Consider the following 20,486-nt stretch of genomic DNA (forward strand, 5'->3'; position numbering starts at 1 on the left):
GTCATGTCAGCACCAGTAAAAAGGAAGAAAATGGGATAGTAAAAAGTTCTAGAATTACAATTGAAGCACCTAAGAAAAGGTAAGACAAAGGGGAATTAGTTCAAATAGGAGACAGATGTAGATTCCAAGAGATCCTTGATTCTAGTTTGTATTTATTTTAGTAACTAAATATAAAGACTATAAAATTAAACTTGAATTTAGCGGGAAATGGTAGGTCTATTTCCCTCTTTAACTTTGTAAAACAACATATTTTTATGTTTTTTCTTCAAATGCAGTGTTTGAATAATATTTCACTTTTAAAACAAACTCTTCACTGAAACCCAAATACAATTATTCAAAAATTTCTGTGGGTCTAAAATATCTCTCAACCTTAAATGACCAACGTTCATAAATACGACATTATTACAAGTGAAAATGTCACATTAATCCAATGTCAATCCAAGACGTTACCAAAATCCAAAAAGTATTTAAGATAAAATGTCTCTCTCTCTCTTTTTTTTCTCCTCCTCTTCAATATCACGGTCAAGTCATAAAAACATTTGACTTTAACTTTTAACTCTTAAACACATTTTAAAGACAAAGATTAATAACACCAGCATGATTTTCCAACAAAAAACTGACAGACACTCCAACTCCTATATAACGAACTGCTGAAGAGGTTGGGAGGGGAGGGGGGGGGGGGATTAATTCGTTATAAAGATAGCTCATTACTTTGATGTAAACCAAATTAATAATTAATAATAGGGATAGGGACTAATTCATTCTGATGTAATGCAATTTCAATAGTATAGCTAAGGGCAATAATCATGACAACTCTATACGGTGTTTTATATATATTATCAGTTTCTTCCCTTTATATTTATTGCTGGTACACTAAATCATACACTGCGTCACACCAAGCCTTCGTTAATTTATATCCTGACACTTCCCCAAAACTTAGGTTACATTGCAAGGTGACGATCACTAAAGGAAAGTGAGTTGTCATTATTAGTAGGGCCCAATATAGCAAATGATCCCATTGGTTGTACTATTGAATAAAACTTACACTGTCCAATTTAGGGGGTTGTCACCTTGAATTGAGACAAAATGTGACTCACCGCCTTGAAATGGTATTATGTCAGGATGATTAAAGTGCTTAAAATTGAATTTATAACCAAAATTATCAGACTTGGGTTGAGTTTAAATGTTTTAATGACGAGAAGGAATATAAATTTTAGAGTACTAAATACCAACATGTCATATTCTTCATCGATTAACTTAAAGTTGACCTTTTAGCATTTGGTTCTTACCAAACGGTGTGTCACAAAGTTTCCAAGCAGTGTCAGGCTATGAGATCATATGCACTGGACTCTGGTCAACCACATGAGGCAAAGATGTAAAATGTTATAGGATGTGAAAGGGTACTATAGTATCTGATTATATATGAAAACTTATATATCAACGTTTTATGTGAAAACTAGTTCATTAGAGAATGGCACAGGAATAACGAACAGTAAAGAAAAAACAAAAGGGAGAAGAAATAACTCATTTAAGGCAAAGGACGGCATAATGCGAGTTGGAGTGTTCTGAAAAAAAAAAAAAGTTGAGAATCAATTCAGCCAGCTACCATCCATACAATTTACAATAAGTCTATAACATTCCAAATAAGAGTCCCTAGACAAAAAATTGTTTGAGCTCATTGTACTGTCAACTGTAATAAACAAAAATGAATTTAACAGCTTCAAAAAAGAACAAAATACCAAACAGAAAGTTTTGGGCTCAACACCCTTCTTCAGCCGACAACAATGAAAACGGAATTACATTGTCAATCTGTTTTTTTTTAGTAATGTATTTATGTTTTCACTGCGTTTTTTTTTTGTTAGCTGAAGAAGGGTTTTGATTCCAAAACATACTGTGTTTGGTATTTTGTTCTTTTTTGAAGCTATTATATTCCTTTTTGTTTAGTAGTTTTTTCAGTCCAAAGCTTCAAGCAGCTTAGTATCATTTTGTACTGTCAACAGGTGGATGTCACAATACTAGAAAAGTAATTTGCTGCATAGGACATGAGTGAAGATTTGATCACATTTTTGGAGCCATCTTTTGATTAATTGTAGTTTTCATCCTTCTTGACTGATCTCATTACCCTCGTTCATTTCGTGTGTTGAGCTGTCATCTAATGTGCTATGTTCCATGACACCAGATGTGACATCAGCACCAGAATAGTCTTGCTTTTTGCCATCATCCCCTCTAACCCCAACCGAGTCTTCCAAACCTTTTTCTTCATCAACCCTTTTTTCTATAACATCATTTATTCTTGAATCATCTCTGCTTTCACTTCTCTCTCTACTTCTACTCCTTCGTTCTTCACCATTTCTTCGTTTGTTGAAATTTCTCTCTCTCTCCTCACTGACACTTCTTTTAGAATTACTACTTTCCTTATTGCCCCTCTCATTCTTTTCTCTCTCAACGCTTTCACTTCTTTCTCTACTCCGCTGTTTCTCTTCTCTCACTCCTTTTTCTTTCACATCTTTCAATCCTGAATAATCTCTACCTTCACTCCTCTCCCTACTTCTACTTCGTTCTTCTTCTCCATTTCTTCGTTTATTAAAGTTTCTCTCTCTCTCTTCACTTTCACTTCTTTTAGTTTGACTTTTTTCATCATCATCCCTCCTACTCCGTTGCCTTTCAATACTTTTACTTCTTTCTCTACTCCTGTTCCTCTGTTTACTTTTACTGCTACTCCTACTTGCATCATCTTTACTTCGACTCCTATGCCTTCTCGAATTTTCTCTACTCCTGCTTCGCTCTTTACTTCTGCTTTCCTCTCTGCTTCTGTGTCTGCTTCTGCCACGCTCATCATCACTTCTGCTTCTATGTCTCCTCCTACTATGGCTTCTCTCTCGACTTCTGCTACGGCTACGATCCTTACTTCTGGTTCTACGCTTACTAGAGCTTCTATGTTCTTTGCTCCTGCTTCTACTTCCCTTTTCACTTCTAGATCTGCTCCTGTGCCTGCTTTCCTTGCTTCTGCTTCTTCTTCTTCTATCTCCACTTCTACTCCTACTTCTTCTATGACTGCCTCTGCTTCTATTTCTTCCTCTGCTCCGACTTCTACTCCTGCTTCGACTACTACGGCTGTCAGAACTTCGACTTCTCCTCCTGTCCCTGTCTCTACTATAACTCCTACTTCTCCTATGTCTCTTCCGACGTTTGCTTTTACGATGCCTGCCACTGCCATGGTCATCGTCATCACCCCTTCTGTGGAAAGGAACATTTACCTGCAAAGGTTGGGCATATCTGCCAGTTACATCCTTCATCTGATTATTCATGCCATAAAAATCACCGGGGAATCTTGGAGGAAACATCGGCATTGCAGGGAAAGGGGGCATGATCCCTAGACCACCACCTCTAATTCCCCTACCCCCTCTCATTGGTGGACCACCTCTACCTCCACGACCACCACGTCCACCACGGAAATAAGGGTGTCTAAAACGCATGTCCATGGGACCTGGAAACATCATGGGAAAAGGGGGCATTCCTGGTGGGAAAGGCAGCATAACTCCTCCTGGTCCTGGCATCATTGGTGGCATTCCTTCAGGTGGACTTTGATGCCGTCCACGGCGGTAATCTCTATCTCTGCTTCCACTTCGACTGCGCCTACCTTTACTTCGACTCCTGTCCCTGCTACGACTCCTTGACTTAGATTCTCTTTTGTATCTATTTTCACTTTTCTCTCGCCTTTCTTTATCATCAACATCAAAGTCATCACTCAGCTGTTCTACACTACCACTCCTCTGTCTTTCCCCTCCCCCTCCTCCTCTCTCCCTATCACTACCACTTCTCCTCATCCTAGTCTCATTTTCAAAACTCTTATCCTTGGGAAACCGTCTTCTTGCCCTACCATCATTATCATCAACATCTTTCTCTGACTTGACACGATCACCATATCTTGGGGGTGTTAAACTTCCTTCTCTCGCATTCCTACCCCTTGGGTTTCTATTTCTAATTCTCTCTCTATTATCATCTCTCTGCTCGCCACCACCACCAATTCTATACCTATCACTGCGATCACTGCCATCGTTACTCCCCCTCACATCTCCAACAAACTCATTCCTACGTCTCCCTCCTATTCCTCCTCCATCCCTTCTCCCTCTGCCTGTTCTTCTATCTCTGTCATTCCATTCTCTACCCCTTTCCTTTCTTTCTCCACCATCATTCTCCACCTCCTCCCTACCCATCTTGACAGCTATGGTAGGCATTCCTCTTCTTCCTCCACTTTTGATATTTACAATACGGCTGGTCACAGATTTAGATTTCCCATGGCGTGGACTATCCATATCCATATCCAAATCCGTGTTTTTTGAGTCCTCTCTCCACGCTCTCATCTTGTTTGCTTTCAGAACCCTGGCTAATACACTGCTGCCACCCCTGGTAGAGAAGTAAAAAAATGCATACAATTAGAAAATAAAAGTCCAATTTGGTATTTCCTACATACAAAGGTTAAGATAACATATTTACCCTAACAAGGAAAAAAAAATTGATATTTAGTAAAGAAGACACTCACAAATGAATAAGCCTGAAAATAATTGAATTTACTGCAATGCTATTAACTCTATCACATAGCGGCCAACTTTACAAAGGGCTAAAACGGGACACCCTAACGCAACATACCGTCATGACCCAAAACAGTAGCATGTCTGGACGATTATGTAATATAATCTAGATTTAGAGCTTTTTTCTGTTCCTTGCTTTAATTCTCTAGTCAAAACCAACAAGTCGTTTCCATACATATAATCCGACCAATATTTTTAACCCTGGATTGCCAAATCACGACAGTCCCAATTTTATCAGGACAGTTGGCCTCTATGTTATCAGGTGCAATGTTTGCGACATAAAAGCCACAAAATTGAGGCATACTGCTGTCAACAATATTGATAACGTTAAAAATCAGTTTCCTTGAATTAAGTTTATAAAGCAAAATAATATAATCGTTTAAGTGTGCTCAAACAAGCAAGGAGCAAAACTTAACATTTAGGAATAGGTATTTGTATTAGGTAAATGCATATATCACAGATTCTGCTCACGGCGAATAAAACTAACTTAATTTTTGACTCTTTAGTTTTTGCTTTGATCTTGCTGTATCCCCCGTGCCACCCACTGTGCATCTTCCCCTGTCGCCCATTCCACTCCCCTGATCACAGGCAAATCACTGATAACAGGGAACTTCACCTGTCACAAGTGATTAATTACCTGCACCTTCGTCAGTTGAAACAAGGGGAGGTAAGGGAGGTCCGAAAACAAGGGTGATATTGTCAAAAAATTCATAAGAAATGCACTCCTTACATCATTTAATACTGGCAACCTATGTGTCACAGACAATTTCTTATTTTTTTCAATATTTTAAATTTCTGTCGTAATTATATATATTTTTGTGAAGTGCCAATTGGATTATAAAGCAGATAAGAATATTTCAAATTAGTGAGTGAAATTGTTCTGTCCACCGTATATCAATGATTAAAATATTTTTAAAACATGTTTTGTCACCATGAGGGTCATATTTTCTTACACCCTAAAATAATTCAATAAATTTGCAATTAGTATGTCCAAGAAGTACGCTTAATTCACACGAAATAAAAAAGTTATGATTATTTAAAATCTGGGCAATCCGTTGTGTGAAATAACATTATTATTTTTGGTTGAGTGATTTTATTTTTTTATATTAATTTTATTTGTGGCACTGAAATAATTTTTTTTGTACTTCAGACAAGGATGGAACATTCTCTTGAAACTCATATAACTAAACTAAATAATCTATGTAGACTTTGTGGCAAAAGATGTTTGAAAAGAGGAGGTGGGAGAAGCAATTTAAAAAGATAAAGAAAAATTTGCATGACATGAAAGAATGTAAAGAAAGTATCATCGGACCAGTTAGAAAAGCAATACAACATGTTTTAGATCGGAATAAAATTGTCAGACAAGCATTTCACGGTGGCCACTTCATTGCCAATCACTGCCACAAATACATAAAGAAAGTAATCTACAGAGACCTTACAAAGACAGCTATACATGCAGTTAGTACAAACACCCAAAGAGACACCCTAATCACGAAAATAATTCAACTTGAGATCAAATATAATACTTTAAATGACAGCTACAGAGATGTACATAAATTAGTATCCCATTCAAATCCCATGTCATCAGAAGAAATTAAAAGAGCAGAGGAAGCCGTCGCAAGGTATTTGCAGAATTACAGAGAAGCATTCCCTCACTCAATTACCCCCAAATTACATATATTGGAAATGCACTGCATTGACTGGTTTAAGCGATATAAGATAGGTTTAGGATTCCATGGCGAGCAAGGTGGTCAACTGCTCCATTCTAGCATAGGGAAGATTGAAAAAAGAGCAGGAGGACTTCGAAGTGAAAAAGCAAAATTGTCTTTCACAATGGAAACATCATTGCTTCAAGTTGAACCAGACGTCAGTACTTCATAAAGGCCTCTAATAATAATCCTAAATTTTAGAATGATATCTCTCCTTTCTGGTTGGTGTTGAAAATAGATGAGAAACTATTGTTAAACTTGTTTATTTGTTTTCATAATGGTGTTGCATGCATTGTGATTAGACATGAAACTTTGTTAGTTGTGATGTGTGAAAATAGAAGAGAGAGAGTGATAGAAATATTTCTTAGTAAATTTATTACTGACAATGTGATCGGGAACGTGACAGACCATAGAATTTATATTATTAATTAATGAAATATGTCATCAAGTGAATCTTATTCATAAGGAATGATTGGATATCAGTTTTATAAGACACACACTAACACGTACCTTCCAGTCATCACTGTGACTGGCTAATTTGTGGACAGGATACTGGTGGATTTGATAAGGAGTTACCACAATATCAAGACCTCTCACAGGACTGCCAGGTCTGAACAGGCCACAAAACTTACATACACTTTTTCCTCATTCTCTTCTCCTTCTGATTATCTCAAAATTATTTGCCTGTACGGTGACTTATGCTATTTATTCACACGTTTCTTACCGATTATAGTTATGATCTTGCATTGAATTATAGTACAACTCATGGAGAGTGGCGTTGTAAAACCATTCGGTTCATAGCCATACAAATGGTATGACAATATTCTTTACATTATGAAGAACGAGAATATATGAATAAGAAAAAGTTACGTCAACGGATTATTGAGCAACGATTATTTGAAAATATCAATAAAATGCAGAATCGGAGAGAAAAAAATACAGGTAGCGAAAATGCTGACGCCAGTAGCATGATGAGTCATCGACCTGTCACAACTTGATTAATTACCCTCCCACCGGTGGAGCGCTGGCTCAAACTAAAAGTTCGAGTTTTAGTCGCCGTGTGCTCCTCTGTTTTGTCAACACAGTGAACACTATTAAGAGGACAGCACACATGTAAACTATTTTTTTAAAGGGCCAGTGGTTTCTACAAGAGACATAGAAATCACAAAATCACACAATTAATAAAAACAACAAAATCTTCACTTTAATGTTTGTCTGAATATTATACATTACGGAGAATATTCTCTCTTTATTGGTAGCACCTTTGCATTGATTTAATCACTGGTAATTCATTCAACTCCTTTGATAATGAATATATTATGGTTTCCCTCTCAGACCATATCATTGGAGACCGCTTATGTTTTTCACACTAATGCTAATAATTGGGTTATTATTTTGGTGGGTTTACCTTTTCTTTTTTTTTTTTTTCAGAGTGATTCAAATTGTTTAACTACTGATGTGATAAGCAAGGGTGAAGTTTGGAAGAAGCAAACTTGAGCTTGAGCTTTTGTATATAACGCAATATCCACTAAACGTACTCAAAGCGCTTTACAAAGGGTCCCTGATCAAATAAGAGAGAATCTTTCGTCAGTTTGAGTGCACAAACAGCCTTAATTAATATAAGGGTACAGAAAAGCAATCTTAAAAAATTCAATTTATATTATCATATGGATCCTGGGCAAGTTAAGTTTAAAATTTGTTGTGATACTTTTCATACTGGGGAAATGAATGTCCTTGAAGTTAATGCTTACAATAAAATCTCTGAATAGGATTCAATAGTCTGATTTCACATCTACCCAGCAACGAGCAGCTTGGCTCTAAACAAAGAAAATCAGTACTTTATATTCTTCATGCTGGCTAGAACTTTTTCACACACCATGTGATCAGAATGTATAAAGGTATGATGATCAGATTATAATGTTTTTCTCCTCTGGATACACTTTTATGCTTGCCGAAGAAGCATTTCATAAGGGTGTCTGCCATTGTACTGATAGTTTAGAACCAGTTACTAAGTTACTATGCGTCATTAAGAGGGAAGTGACATCACGACTGTTGAACCCTATTGTGATAAATTCTGTGGTGCAAAAAATGAAGTGGGTAGAGAAAAGCCAGAGGACAATAGAGAATAAAAACTTTTGAGGTGATTGGGAGTTGAACTCAGGACCTGTAACAGTTAGATCTTGGGTTTAAAACTCCCCCATCAATGCAAAAGATATTATTCTCTATTGGCACTTCTCTACTCCCTTCATTTCTTGTTATTATCAAAAAAACAGTACTTGCTCCACTCACTTTTCCGAAGGTTTAAATACAGTATACATTGCTTGTTATATAATTTTCATCAATTGATGAACACACACCCGCACATAAATGAATTACAATGTTGATACTCACTTGTCATCACTGGCATCACTCTCGTCTCCAGATTCCTCTTCCTTATCATCATCCTCATCCTCATCACTATCATCTGACGAAGTCCCCCATGAGAATGCGGCGTCAGTTGTTTGTTTTTTCTCGCTAGTACTCCTGATTTTTATAGGTTGTTTTAGATTCAGTCGACCCACACCAATATTCTTTGACATTCCTGGCACTTGTGTCTTTTTAACCTCCAAATTCAGATCTTTCTTGGAATGTTCAGGTGGTTTATTTTTATCTTTGGGAATAATCCTCATACTTTTCTTTTTGTCCTGGGGTATCTCGTCCTCATCATCTTCACTCACATCAGAATATGAATCCAATCCTTTTTTTCTTTTCTGCCCACTCTCCTCTCCTGATTTCTTCATGATGACTGCGCTTTTTAATTTGACAGTTCCTGATATCTTTTTTCTGGAATAAAAAAAAATCTATAAATGATTGAAGTAAAGTCAGTTAATTTCTCTGTATTTTGGTTTCATTTTGCAGGTTCGTTTTTTTTTTTTTTTTTCTTTTTTGTTCTGTTATTATTTTTCTTTTTTGGCTTGGTGTTGTTCTTGAATCTGGTTATTTAATATCTAACTCATACTGATTTTTGTTCTATCATCCAAAACCAAATAAAGACTATGCATGCTATAAGAAGGAAACTTACAATATATATAGGAAACAAGTGATTATCTAACTTTATCATACTTTAGAATTAACATTTATATACATATTTTTTTTAATAGCTTTTTTTCATCAATATTTTTGGTAAAGTATACAGTAAAAGAAGTCAATCTTTAAAATGTCTAAATTAACCCAAATAAAATGATTAAAACAAAAAATAAATTCTTGAGAGATTTATTTTCCTCCCTGATTTAATTAGTTGTCGACAGGTCTATCAAAACCAAACATTTTAAACAATATCTTCATTTCCATAAGCCTGATGTGCACACTTTATGAACTGGAAACAAAACTACTGAATCGGAATACTGCTGAAGGGTGGTAAATGTATTTTTTCATGACAATAGCCATTATTAAGGCTAGCTTTCTTACCTTAGCTCTTCCCGCTGAATTTCTTGTTTCTGTTCCTCCTTAGCCTTGAAGTTCTTTAAAATCTTATTTCTCAATTCTTCTTCCTGAGGAGAGGAATACAAAAACACAGAATTTAACTTAAAAGGATAAATAGATATTGAACGAAAACAAATATCTTTGTTTCTCTGTATTGGAAAAATAAGTAGAACTCTTATACACTTCCCAAAAACATTTATCAATTGATGAATTTTTTAAAATACAGATAAACGCGAGCATAGCGAGATATATATTTTAGTAGTTAGTTCGTTCTTTTGCACAAGTGGACAAAATGGTAAATATACCATATATATAAAGAAAGACCAAAAAAATGACAATTACTCAATTGATTAACTAGCGGGTTGAAAAGAATAATTTACCTGCTTTTGTAATTTCAATTTCTTCTTGATTTCTTCCTCTGCTTTTCTTTTTTCCTCGTCTTCCTTTTCTTTCTTCTCTTTTTCAAGTTGCTGTAGCCTTTCTGCTTCCAATTCCTTTTCTTTTTGCTCTATGTATTTCTTCAAGCGTATGGCCTTGATAAAGGAAAAAAATTTACTTAATTCACAACATCAAGAAAACAATATGATGAGAGTAGATAGTCATATACTGAGGTATTCAAATTTTTTTTTTTTAAATGAACGAAGATTATGAGTTAAAGTTTTGTTTTTGATCAAATTCATCAACAGAACAACAGCCTATGAATTGATATTTTTTTTATGCATTAATGGGTTTCAAGAAATAATAGTAATGGCTTTTGAATACATACAAAAACTAACACCACTTGACATCTAATGAGAGAAAAAAAAAGCTGTAGTTAAAAAAAAAAAAAAGAAGAAAAAGGATAAAGTTTTATTATAACATCCTTTCAGGAATTTCAGTTGTTTTTTAAAAGTGTCATATCTGTTATAAAATTAAACTGCTAAAAGAATGTGTAGTGCAAAGCCATTCAGAATAAAACTTCTACAGGACTGTATAAAGCAAAGTCAATCAAACTGATACTGTTATCTGGGTTTATACCTTGACACGTTCGAATAGTTCAGTCAACAACCTCAAAGACTCCAATTTCCTTTGGGCAATAAGAAATCGCCTCTCTTCCAAGGCAATTTTGTATTTCATTCTCTCTTCCTCCTCCTTTCGCTTCTTCTCCAATTTCATCTGCCTTCTCTTTTCCTCTCGTTCTTTCCGCCTGTCCTCTTTTCTCTGTAACTTCTCCTGCTTTTTTCTTTCCTTTTCCCTCTCTTCTTCTTCTTTCTTTCTCCTGTAAATAACATGTCATTGAAAAAATGGTTTAGAGAAATTAAAACCTGGGTCAGCCAAATCTATTTTTAAAAATTGCAGATTCACCTTTCCTAGCTGTGTTTATATCAAAAGCTTTACTTTAAACCTGGCCACAATAATTTTAACAAAAATTGTACATGTTCCATGCACCAAAACAATTTCTTTCAAGCTTATTTGTATTGCTTCAGTATCATAGTTGATTTGGAAGGCACAAAGATAGACATATTGTAAATAGTCATAAACATATTACCAAGCAAATCTGCCACAGGCAAAAAGACAAATTTTAAATTTCCCTCCCCAAAAATTTTGAGAGAAAAAAATGGTTTCCCTTGCAGTGCAACATTTCCACCACCTCGTCACCCACCCCTTTCCCAAATCAGAATACTTATAAGGATAAAGATAATCTATGACTTAAAATGAAAACGAAAACAATGCTGGAAAGAAATTAATGCAGATGCATCTGTCTGAAATTTGAAGAATAAATTATAATACTAAATTGGAATAGAAGCTTCAATTTAATTTATGACAAAATTCAACAGAATACAATAACAATTTTATAAAAGACGTGCCATAGTAGTAGAAGCAGCAGCAGTTGTAGTAATAGTAGTAGTAGTAGTAGAAGCAGTAAGAGTAGAAGCACTAGTAGTAGCAGCAACAATAATGTATTCTATTTCATTTCACACCTCCTTACTAAGGAGCAGTCTATCTCATGTTCTATCATTGTTTTGTCATCATTAAATAAACAACACCATCCTCTCATTTCTCATTCGCCTTTTGTGTCTCAGTCATCGTGATTTGTTTATAAAGGGAAATCCTAAGTATCCACATCACCTGTCTAAGGAAATTAAATTTGGGCTTCTATTCCTTTTTATTATTTTTATTTAGTGTGAAAAAAAGATTATGACAATATCGTTTTTAAACAAATAGCTGTACAAAATGGATTTGCCATAAATCTAGTACTTCTCTCCCCTATTCTAAGCATGACAAACAATGACGAAATTAAATCCATCAAGTAGGAAGATTTTTTCAAAGCCTTTGTCACAGAAAAACAAATACAAATTAAATACTTTAATGTGCATGAACATATACACAAATGCATGTGTTTATACTCCACCCTCCACATACAAACATACACACATACATACAATACATATATACATTTAAAGAAACATTGTAGAATAGCATCTGAACTAATATCTTTAACCATAAAGTCTTACCTTTCATCTTCCTTCTTTCTCTCTTCTTCTTCCTTTTCTCGCCTTGCTCTTTCCAGTCTCTCTCTTTCTAAGGCTTCTAATTTTTCCCTCTCAATTCTTCGACGTCTTATATTTTTCTCTGACAAGTGTTTGGTTTTATCAAAATCCACCTGCAAAGAAAATATATAATGTTAAATCACTCATTTCAAATTTTATATCTAATACGATTATATTATGAATCCATCATTCATTGATCACATGTTCCACTCAAGGCTTTCAACTGAAAAAAAAAATCTTATTTCAAACTGCCAAGCCAGACCCTTTACGCATTATAATAATAATAATAATAATAATATATGGTTTTTATATAGCGCCTTACCCCGTATATCAACAAACTCAAAGCGCTTAACAGTAACGTGGCTACTTTCACTCAAACATGCAATATGAAACAAAGCAATATAATTCTACAGTACTACAAATTAAAAAGAAAAGCTTTATCTAAATAGCATTCCTGATTATCTTTACCCACTGGTTTAGAAATCAAATCAAGAGTTTAATCATTTCTATTCAACAATTTCTCAACCCAAAAATAGTCTTATTAGATTAAGTATAAAAATTGTTATTGCCAAATTAGAAGGTCAATTGTGATCACATTGTAACTTTTGTAGGAAAACTTGTAAAGCAAAGAGACCTGGATAAATCTGCGCTATGTTTCAATTTATTTTCAATAATCCATATCTAATATCTTATATTTTGTTACGTGCTCTATGATAGACCAGCTTCCTACTATTATAAAGAAAGAAGTGAGCAATTGATAATTTCTGTTTTACAATTTAGATTATCTATCATGCTATAATCAAAATATGTGGTAAAAATCAAGTTTCAAAAACCCAAGCTAGGGCAAGGAGTTAATGATTAATTTGGGATTAACCCTCTCCTTACCAACCATAGGAAAATCGTCACATTCGTTACGATGCAACCGACAATTATCTTATACTGATTTCTCTTGTGCATCACAAAATCTAAACAAATGCTTTGATTACAGCTATGAATACTTAACACTGTGTTGTAGACACCATTTTGCTGAACAACATTCTGTATTGAATGCACTTGTTACATTTTTGTTTGATTAGGAAAAGTCTATTTTTGTGTTGGGTGGGTGTGAATTTTCGGGGGAAATTCAAAGAATGGCTGGTAAGGAGAGAGTTAATATAGGTGCATTCAATTTACTTTTATGACAGCTGTAATCGCCTTCTCCTCTCCTCTGTACAGAAGTTTCATTCCCCTCAATGAATCCATAGCTTTGACAAAGCTGATGTAGTCATGATACTGTATAAAACACTCAAAAGTCAGGTCTTGACCATAGGAAAAGGTTTGAATGTTCGATTTTTTCATGTTGGCACTAATCTGGAAAATAGCATGAGAAAAAGTATTATAATCATGTTTAAATAATGAATATAACATGTTATTTCCTAAAAACCAAATCAATAAAACAGTTAGATCTGAGTAGCAGCAATAATATTGTAACAGGGGCTTCACTATTTTACATCTATTCAGATTCTAAGTCTTAGCTTCAAGAAAAAAATGGAAAATAAATTATAAAACCAATGTTTAAATAGCAAGAAATATATTTAAGTTTTAGTCCAACAGTTTTAAAAAGACATTGAAATTTGCTCTCATATTTCTAAAATTTCCTCAAATTCATCTGTGCTCACATGATAAGTGTAAATTAAATTAATTGGTGCTACAAACAGTATTGTGAGTATTCTAATCTTACGAGTCAATTTGCTTATCAAATGTAAACTCACAATTATTTATAGGAATTTGATATGAAAAAATAAAAATAGTTGCAAGTTTCATAAAATTATTTACAAATTTTATAACCATTTTCTTCTTATAAGCTGTCACAACCATTCTAAAATGAATGCACTGAATGTATTTTTCAAAAACTTTTAGGAGGGGTGGTAGTTGAATGTTTATCCTACGTAAGTGGCATGTATGGCTCTCGATTGAATTTGGTAGAAAGATAAAGGGAGTAAATGTGACTAATAAATAAGGGAACAGCACAAAACAAACGACATTTCGACCTTTGGCCTTTTTCATGTAAATTTCGAGTTTACTTGAAAAAGGCCAAAGGCCGAAACGTCGTTTGTTTTGTGTTGTTCCCTTAATTATGAGTCACATTTACTCCCTTTATCTTTCTCTTCATTCTGTTGACTCATTTAGGCACCTCTAGTTCTTGACTTTGGTAGACTATGGGATTGCAAGGAAACCTTAACCTTCACTGTTCAAATAGCCTCTTGTTATGAACAGCATTCAAGGAAATATCTCTATCAACTGGGTTACAATCCTTTACACATAACCAAACCATCCAGAGTGTAAAAATTTTAATAACCTTGAGTAGAATTGACAAAGTGGTGAATCCCTGTACTACAAAAGCACATTTAATTTAGAAGTCAAATATCATTTACTTATTAATAATTTTTACTTTCAACATTATACCAATATCATTCAACCTATTTTCTTTTAAAAGTGAAATGGAAGAAATTCATACCTCTTTGCGATAAGGATCTAACATTGGTATATCAATGCAACGGACCTCTCCGAATGTCTTAAACACTTTTCGTACAGCATCCTCAGAGGGCCTGAGATCAGACCCTTCTTTGTCTGAATGATGTTCGGCAAACCAACGAGTAGGAAGGTCTTTTATGTAAACAGTGTCAGGACGTTCTCCAGCTTTCATTTCATTCATTGATTTTGCATCACGAAAATAAGAGTCCCAATCATGTCGTGAAGGAAAACTGACTTTGGCCTCAGCTGCTCTTACCTGGGGTAGAGAAATAGAACAATATTAACAGCTTTTTTTTTTTTGTGTTGAACAAATAAAGTCAATATAACCATTCCCAAAGTCACATGTTATAATTGAAATACACTATAAGCACTAGTCTAAATAGTGCAATTTAAAATTACTAAACTTCTAATGAGAGAAGATTGTAGATTCATCTGGCTTGCAATCCTACATGAAAACTAGGATCATCTTTTTCAATCAATTTCAACTCAACTTAATTATTATTAGATTCATTATAGGTAATGTACATGATCACTTTATTTTCTGGCAAAAAAATGTCAAAAAAAGTTTTTTCTTTATTTGTAAAGGCCAAGGCATTAACAATTTGGGCTTTACATGAGATTACAAATCAGATGATTGCTCTCGGTACTTCAATAGTAGTTTATTACATAATTATTCAAGTTCACACACAAAAGCTTACTTTGAGGACATCCGTGAATCCACTGAGCTTGATCGTTTTCCCATCAAGTTTTAGAATGATGGTGTGAATCCTTCCCTTATTCTCTATCTCCCCTTCAAGTCGTATGAACTCCATTGTGCTCTTGAATATCTTCAATGTGATGAAAACTTCTGGTCTCACCATGTGCTTTAACTGAATTGAAAAAAAAAAGTAAACAAAGATGAATTACAATGTCATCAAAGATTCGATTTTTTGCTTTAATATTTGGAGATATTGCTATGAACAATTATCTTTTCTAATAAGGTTTTATTGACGTCTTGAGAGTGGCTTCGCTGCTCAGATAGAGAAAAAGACTGGATGTGTCCATGTAGACTCGTGCAATCTATTTCCCAAAGACCACTGTTCACTCCAAAACATTCACTTCCAGAACTGTCTCATTCAAAAACCCCAAAATATTTAAATTTAAATAAAAGCACAAAAGGCCAAATATTTATATAATTTCAACGAAAACTTTAGGGCGTTAATACTGGTGAAAGATTTTTAAAATCTGGAAAACAGTGTTTCATATCAGTCAAAGTAGGAAGTACAAAAAAAAAAAAAAACAGAAAAAACAAACAAAAAATCAACCTTCTTATTCTTACTGAAGATCAAACCCCACATCTTGTCAATTTTTGTTGGTTTTCTTTTTCTTGTAGATTTCTGCTTTGTATTGTATAGTATACCACTTTCAAGGTCTTTACAACAGATGTAATCTATATCTCAGTTTGGAAACCACCAATCTTCCTCTTATTCTGATGTTTTGGAAAACAAACTCATACTAGGGGACACAAAATCAAAAAATTTTTATGCACAGGAGTGGCAAGCTTGTTTTTCTAAACATTGTATTTTGACTGAGACTAAAGCTTTTTCACTATTTTTTACTTTTTCTGTATCTTGACATGGGTTCCGAACCTTCTAAAACAGGGAACAGTTAAATGAAGATCTTTTTAGAATGGAAAGAGAGAAAAATTAACACTTTATGAATGCCACAACATTTTTGCCATAAAAGCCTAAAAATTGTATCATTGTGGCTGATATTGCTAAATAACCGTCACACTACTCTTTAAAATGTGATTTGTGATTAACTTATATTGTACTAGTCATATCAAACTAGTGTCTTTTCCTCTGTCTGCTGAGCGGTAGACACTTATAAAAGTAAGTAACTACATAGCAGAGATGACCAGGTGATTTTACATTTGGTAAAGACAGGTAACAATTTTTTATATAACTTGAATAAACTTTCTTACTCAACTTACTTCAATGTTTGTCAATCTATACTTTTAAGAGCATGCGACTGAGATGGGTGAAAGGATAAGGTGTTTTGGATAAATATCCTTATCAGGCACAGCTTCATATGTACATATTTTATATTTAGATGAACCTCAAACCAGGAGCTAAATAAACTTTTCTAACATTCCCAATGGCTTTATAAATAAAAATGAGCAATGACAATTGCGTTTTTATAGAATCTCACTGCTTTCCATTAACCCTGCCCAATCAACTATGTTGTACTACTTTCCATTTCAAATGCAGAATTCATCACAAAATGATCTACCTTTTCCATGACTTCCCAGTTGGATATGGTTTTACCAGCAGTTTTCAAGTGGGGCAACTGAACACAAATGTTGACTTTGGCGATTGGCTTCAGAAAGAGGCTAAGAGGCTTGAAAAGATCAATTGCCTCTGTTGTGTCTGTACAAACTGTTGTGTTGGCCATCTTGAACAACTTTACCTAAAAAGAACAAATTTAGAAAACTATAACATCACAAATAAATACAAACAGAAGGTCAAACAATGAATTTACAGGACTACTAACTAAAAGTTTGAGCGTGTAATCTGTTGGAATATTTTTCAGAAGCCTGCGATAACCCAGCAGATTTGTGTGTAGTTTTGTCAAATCTGGATCTGTACGATTGAAAAGCATTTTTGTACAAAGTAGTCCTTCAGAGACAATAAGCCCGTGGAGACAGAGTTGATCCCAGTTTCTATAGCATGAAACGGACAATAGCAATTGCTATCCTTTGGATAGTACGCCAGTCTATCGCAAAGCACTTTCCACTGGATCAAATAGATCCAGCTACTCAATCACTGCTGGGTGGACAGAGGGGCAATAACAAAATCTCGACTGCACCTGGGATCGATCTCATTTCCTTTGTGTGTGAAGCAAGTGCTAAACCAACTGAGTTATCAGGACTCTATCAATTACCTCTGGGCGGCCTTCTGCATGTTTCTCGAGCTTTGTGAAACAATCCAAGTATTCCTTTTGAACTAATCCTAAGGAAAAATAAAACCTAGATGGTACTTTTAATTAACCCTTTAATAGGAAAAATACCCTAGGACCTTTATAATTAAAAACTAAACCTGCCTAATAGTTAAGAAAGTTTCCGTATTCTGGAATATGGATAAATAAATGTTTAAATTTAAAAGTTAAAAGAACGGAGTTTTAATTTTAAGGAAATGTCCCTGTATAAATTATCTATAATCGTTATTGCCTGACAATAAACGTTCTTCATTATTGGCAGATACATCCAGACTTCTAGTTCTAGACCTAGATAGTGGATAGAATGATATGACTCATTACTCATTCTCTGATTCTGATACTGATAGTTACGACTCACTCTGACCAAACTAAAAAAGTAAAATTTAAAATTTAAGTAAAAGAAAAGTAAGGGAATCCCGGGACCTTTTTATTTTTGTCATAACTATAACCATCAGAATATGAGGATAGTCTTATGATCTTTTTCAAATTAAAAGACAAAGGTTTGATCCTATGGCTAAATTGACATCAACCAAACGATAAACAAGATCCTGATCACAATCTCAACACAAGGGGAAAGTGTAAAGAAGTGTTGTTTCATTTCATTGGCGTCGGATTTACCTCGTCTGCTGTAACTGTAACAAATTTGAGGCTATTTACGATATTCCATATAATTCCTTGTATTCATGATTTTATCCTTTCTGAGTTGGTCACAGAGAAACGAAAACAATCGTTTGTTATGGTCCAACATTCGAGTAAGAGGAGAGGATGAATAATTTAACGACCGATTGCAGATCGAGTTTGAGTTTTAGATTTGCCAAATAAATATTTAACGACATTGAATCATATCCGGATCCTGTATACCGTATTTTTATTGAATCGCAGATTTAATGAGAAAATTTCCAATGAGACTCTCCGGGACGCGACTCGGCATTTATTTGTTGACCGAAATTTGCAGGATTCTGAGCGATTGTTGTTATTGAATTGAATTGACCTTGAAAGAAAGATGAATTGGCAAAACTGAAAACTTTGCCAGAATGATGGTTCAGGCAAAGTTTTCAGTTTTGCCAATTCATGTCGGTCAAGGGCAAAGATGATTCGGTCATATATATATATATATATATATATATATATATATATATATATATATATATATATATATATATATATATATATATATATATATATATATATACATATATATATATATATATATATATATATATATATATATATATATATATATATTATATATATATATATATTATATATTTCAACTTTAAAAAAATAAAATATTTCAACCACAAATAATCACATTCACAATGAAAGGACAATACCAGTAGATTTTAATTATTCCAAACGTAATCAAAAAGGAATCACGAAAGAGAATACAACAAAAAAATAAAGCGACGAGACAAAATGCGACAACACCTTGACAATACAAGTCCATTTCGTTCACTCGAAAAATTAAAGAGATGCTTTAATCCCTCAACGGCGAGATTGATATTTCTGTTACATTTTCAGAAGTACGTAGTAACTTTAAATTTTTCATCGAGAAGCAACAACCGCGATATGACTCGAGTTTCATTCAGAGCTCAAATTGCATCATTTTTACTGCTCTCTTGGTGGTTAGAATGATTGTGCCGGTGGTGGTAGCAGTTGGAATAATGGTAGCGATGGTGGTGGTGGTGGAGGAGGAGGAGGAGGAGGAAGAGGAGACGGTGAGGGAGGATGTAATTATGGTAGTGGTTTTGGTGGTGCTGTTGGTTAGAATGATAGTTGTGGAGACGATGACGAAAATTATATGATGATGTTGATATTGTTTTTATTGCTATTGTAGTATTTGTTGTTAATGTTGTTGTTGTTGTTAATGATGATGATAATGATGGCAACGACGATGTCGTCGACAATGATGATTACCGTACGATATTACAAAGTTTATTCAATCTTAGGCTTTCGCCATTAAATCATACACTTTGATGACAACATACATGAAAGTGGAAAAAAATGGTAAATGGAACCAAACAATAAATTGTTACCATTAATAACCACAAAAAATACAACAATCGTAATACCACCAATACGTACAATAATAATAATAATAATAATAATAATAATAATAATAATAATAATAATAATAATAATAATAGTAATAATAATAATAATAATAATAATAAAAATAATAATAATAATAATAATAATAATAATAATAATAATAATAATAATAATAATAATAATAATAATAATAATAATAATAATAATAATAATAATAATAATAATAATAATAATAATAATATTACCATCATCATTACTACCACCACCATCACTATTACCACCACCACCATCACCATCATTATTACGTTTCCAATCCGTTTTTCTCGTTTTTTAAAAATTTGATACCTTAATAGACGAAAATTCCGGTGATTTTTTTAAAGGATAGTTAAAATATCTACCATTTTATTAACCCTGAAAACTACGATTTTTATTTTCCTATTTCAAGTAGGCAGGTCTGCTATGACAAGTATCAGTTCCATAGTCAAAAAAAGACAAATTAAAAACAAAGTTTACTTAATCTTAGGCTTTCGCCAATAATTCATACAATACAATTAAGACAAATTAAATAATGCTACCAATCTCTCCTCATGCATTCGTTAGACTATAACAATAACGACCGTGTTATCTTTACTCCTTACCCAACCAACCCC

At 33.9% G+C, this 20,486-nt stretch overlaps 1 protein-coding gene across 1 annotated transcript; it reads right to left on the reverse strand.

Annotated features, from left to right (window-relative positions):
- Positions 1–255: 255 nt before the first annotated feature.
- On the reverse strand, positions 256–18,608 carry LOC144970211 (uncharacterized). Its single transcript, XM_078909615.1, has 11 exons — positions 18,403–18,608; positions 17,080–17,256; positions 15,507–15,677; positions 14,792–15,064; positions 13,468–13,644; positions 12,259–12,407; positions 10,781–11,021; positions 10,144–10,296; positions 9,749–9,831; positions 8,693–9,124; positions 256–4,407 (listed from the first exon to the last, which is right to left on the reverse strand). Exons 2-11 carry the CDS (start codon positions 17,239–17,241, stop codon positions 2,097–2,099), a joined length of 4,152 nt encoding a protein of 1,383 aa, XP_078765741.1. The 5' UTR covers positions 17,242–17,256; positions 18,403–18,608; the 3' UTR covers positions 256–2,096.
- Between the last annotated feature and the right edge of the window lie 1,878 nt (positions 18,609–20,486).

Source organism: Berghia stephanieae, chromosome 4 (assembly GCF_034508935.2).
Source record: "Berghia stephanieae isolate SIO BIC M18660-M18661 chromosome 4, UCSD_Bste_1.3, whole genome shotgun sequence".
Classification (NCBI taxonomy): Eukaryota; Metazoa; Mollusca; class Gastropoda; order Nudibranchia; family Aeolidiidae; genus Berghia; species Berghia stephanieae.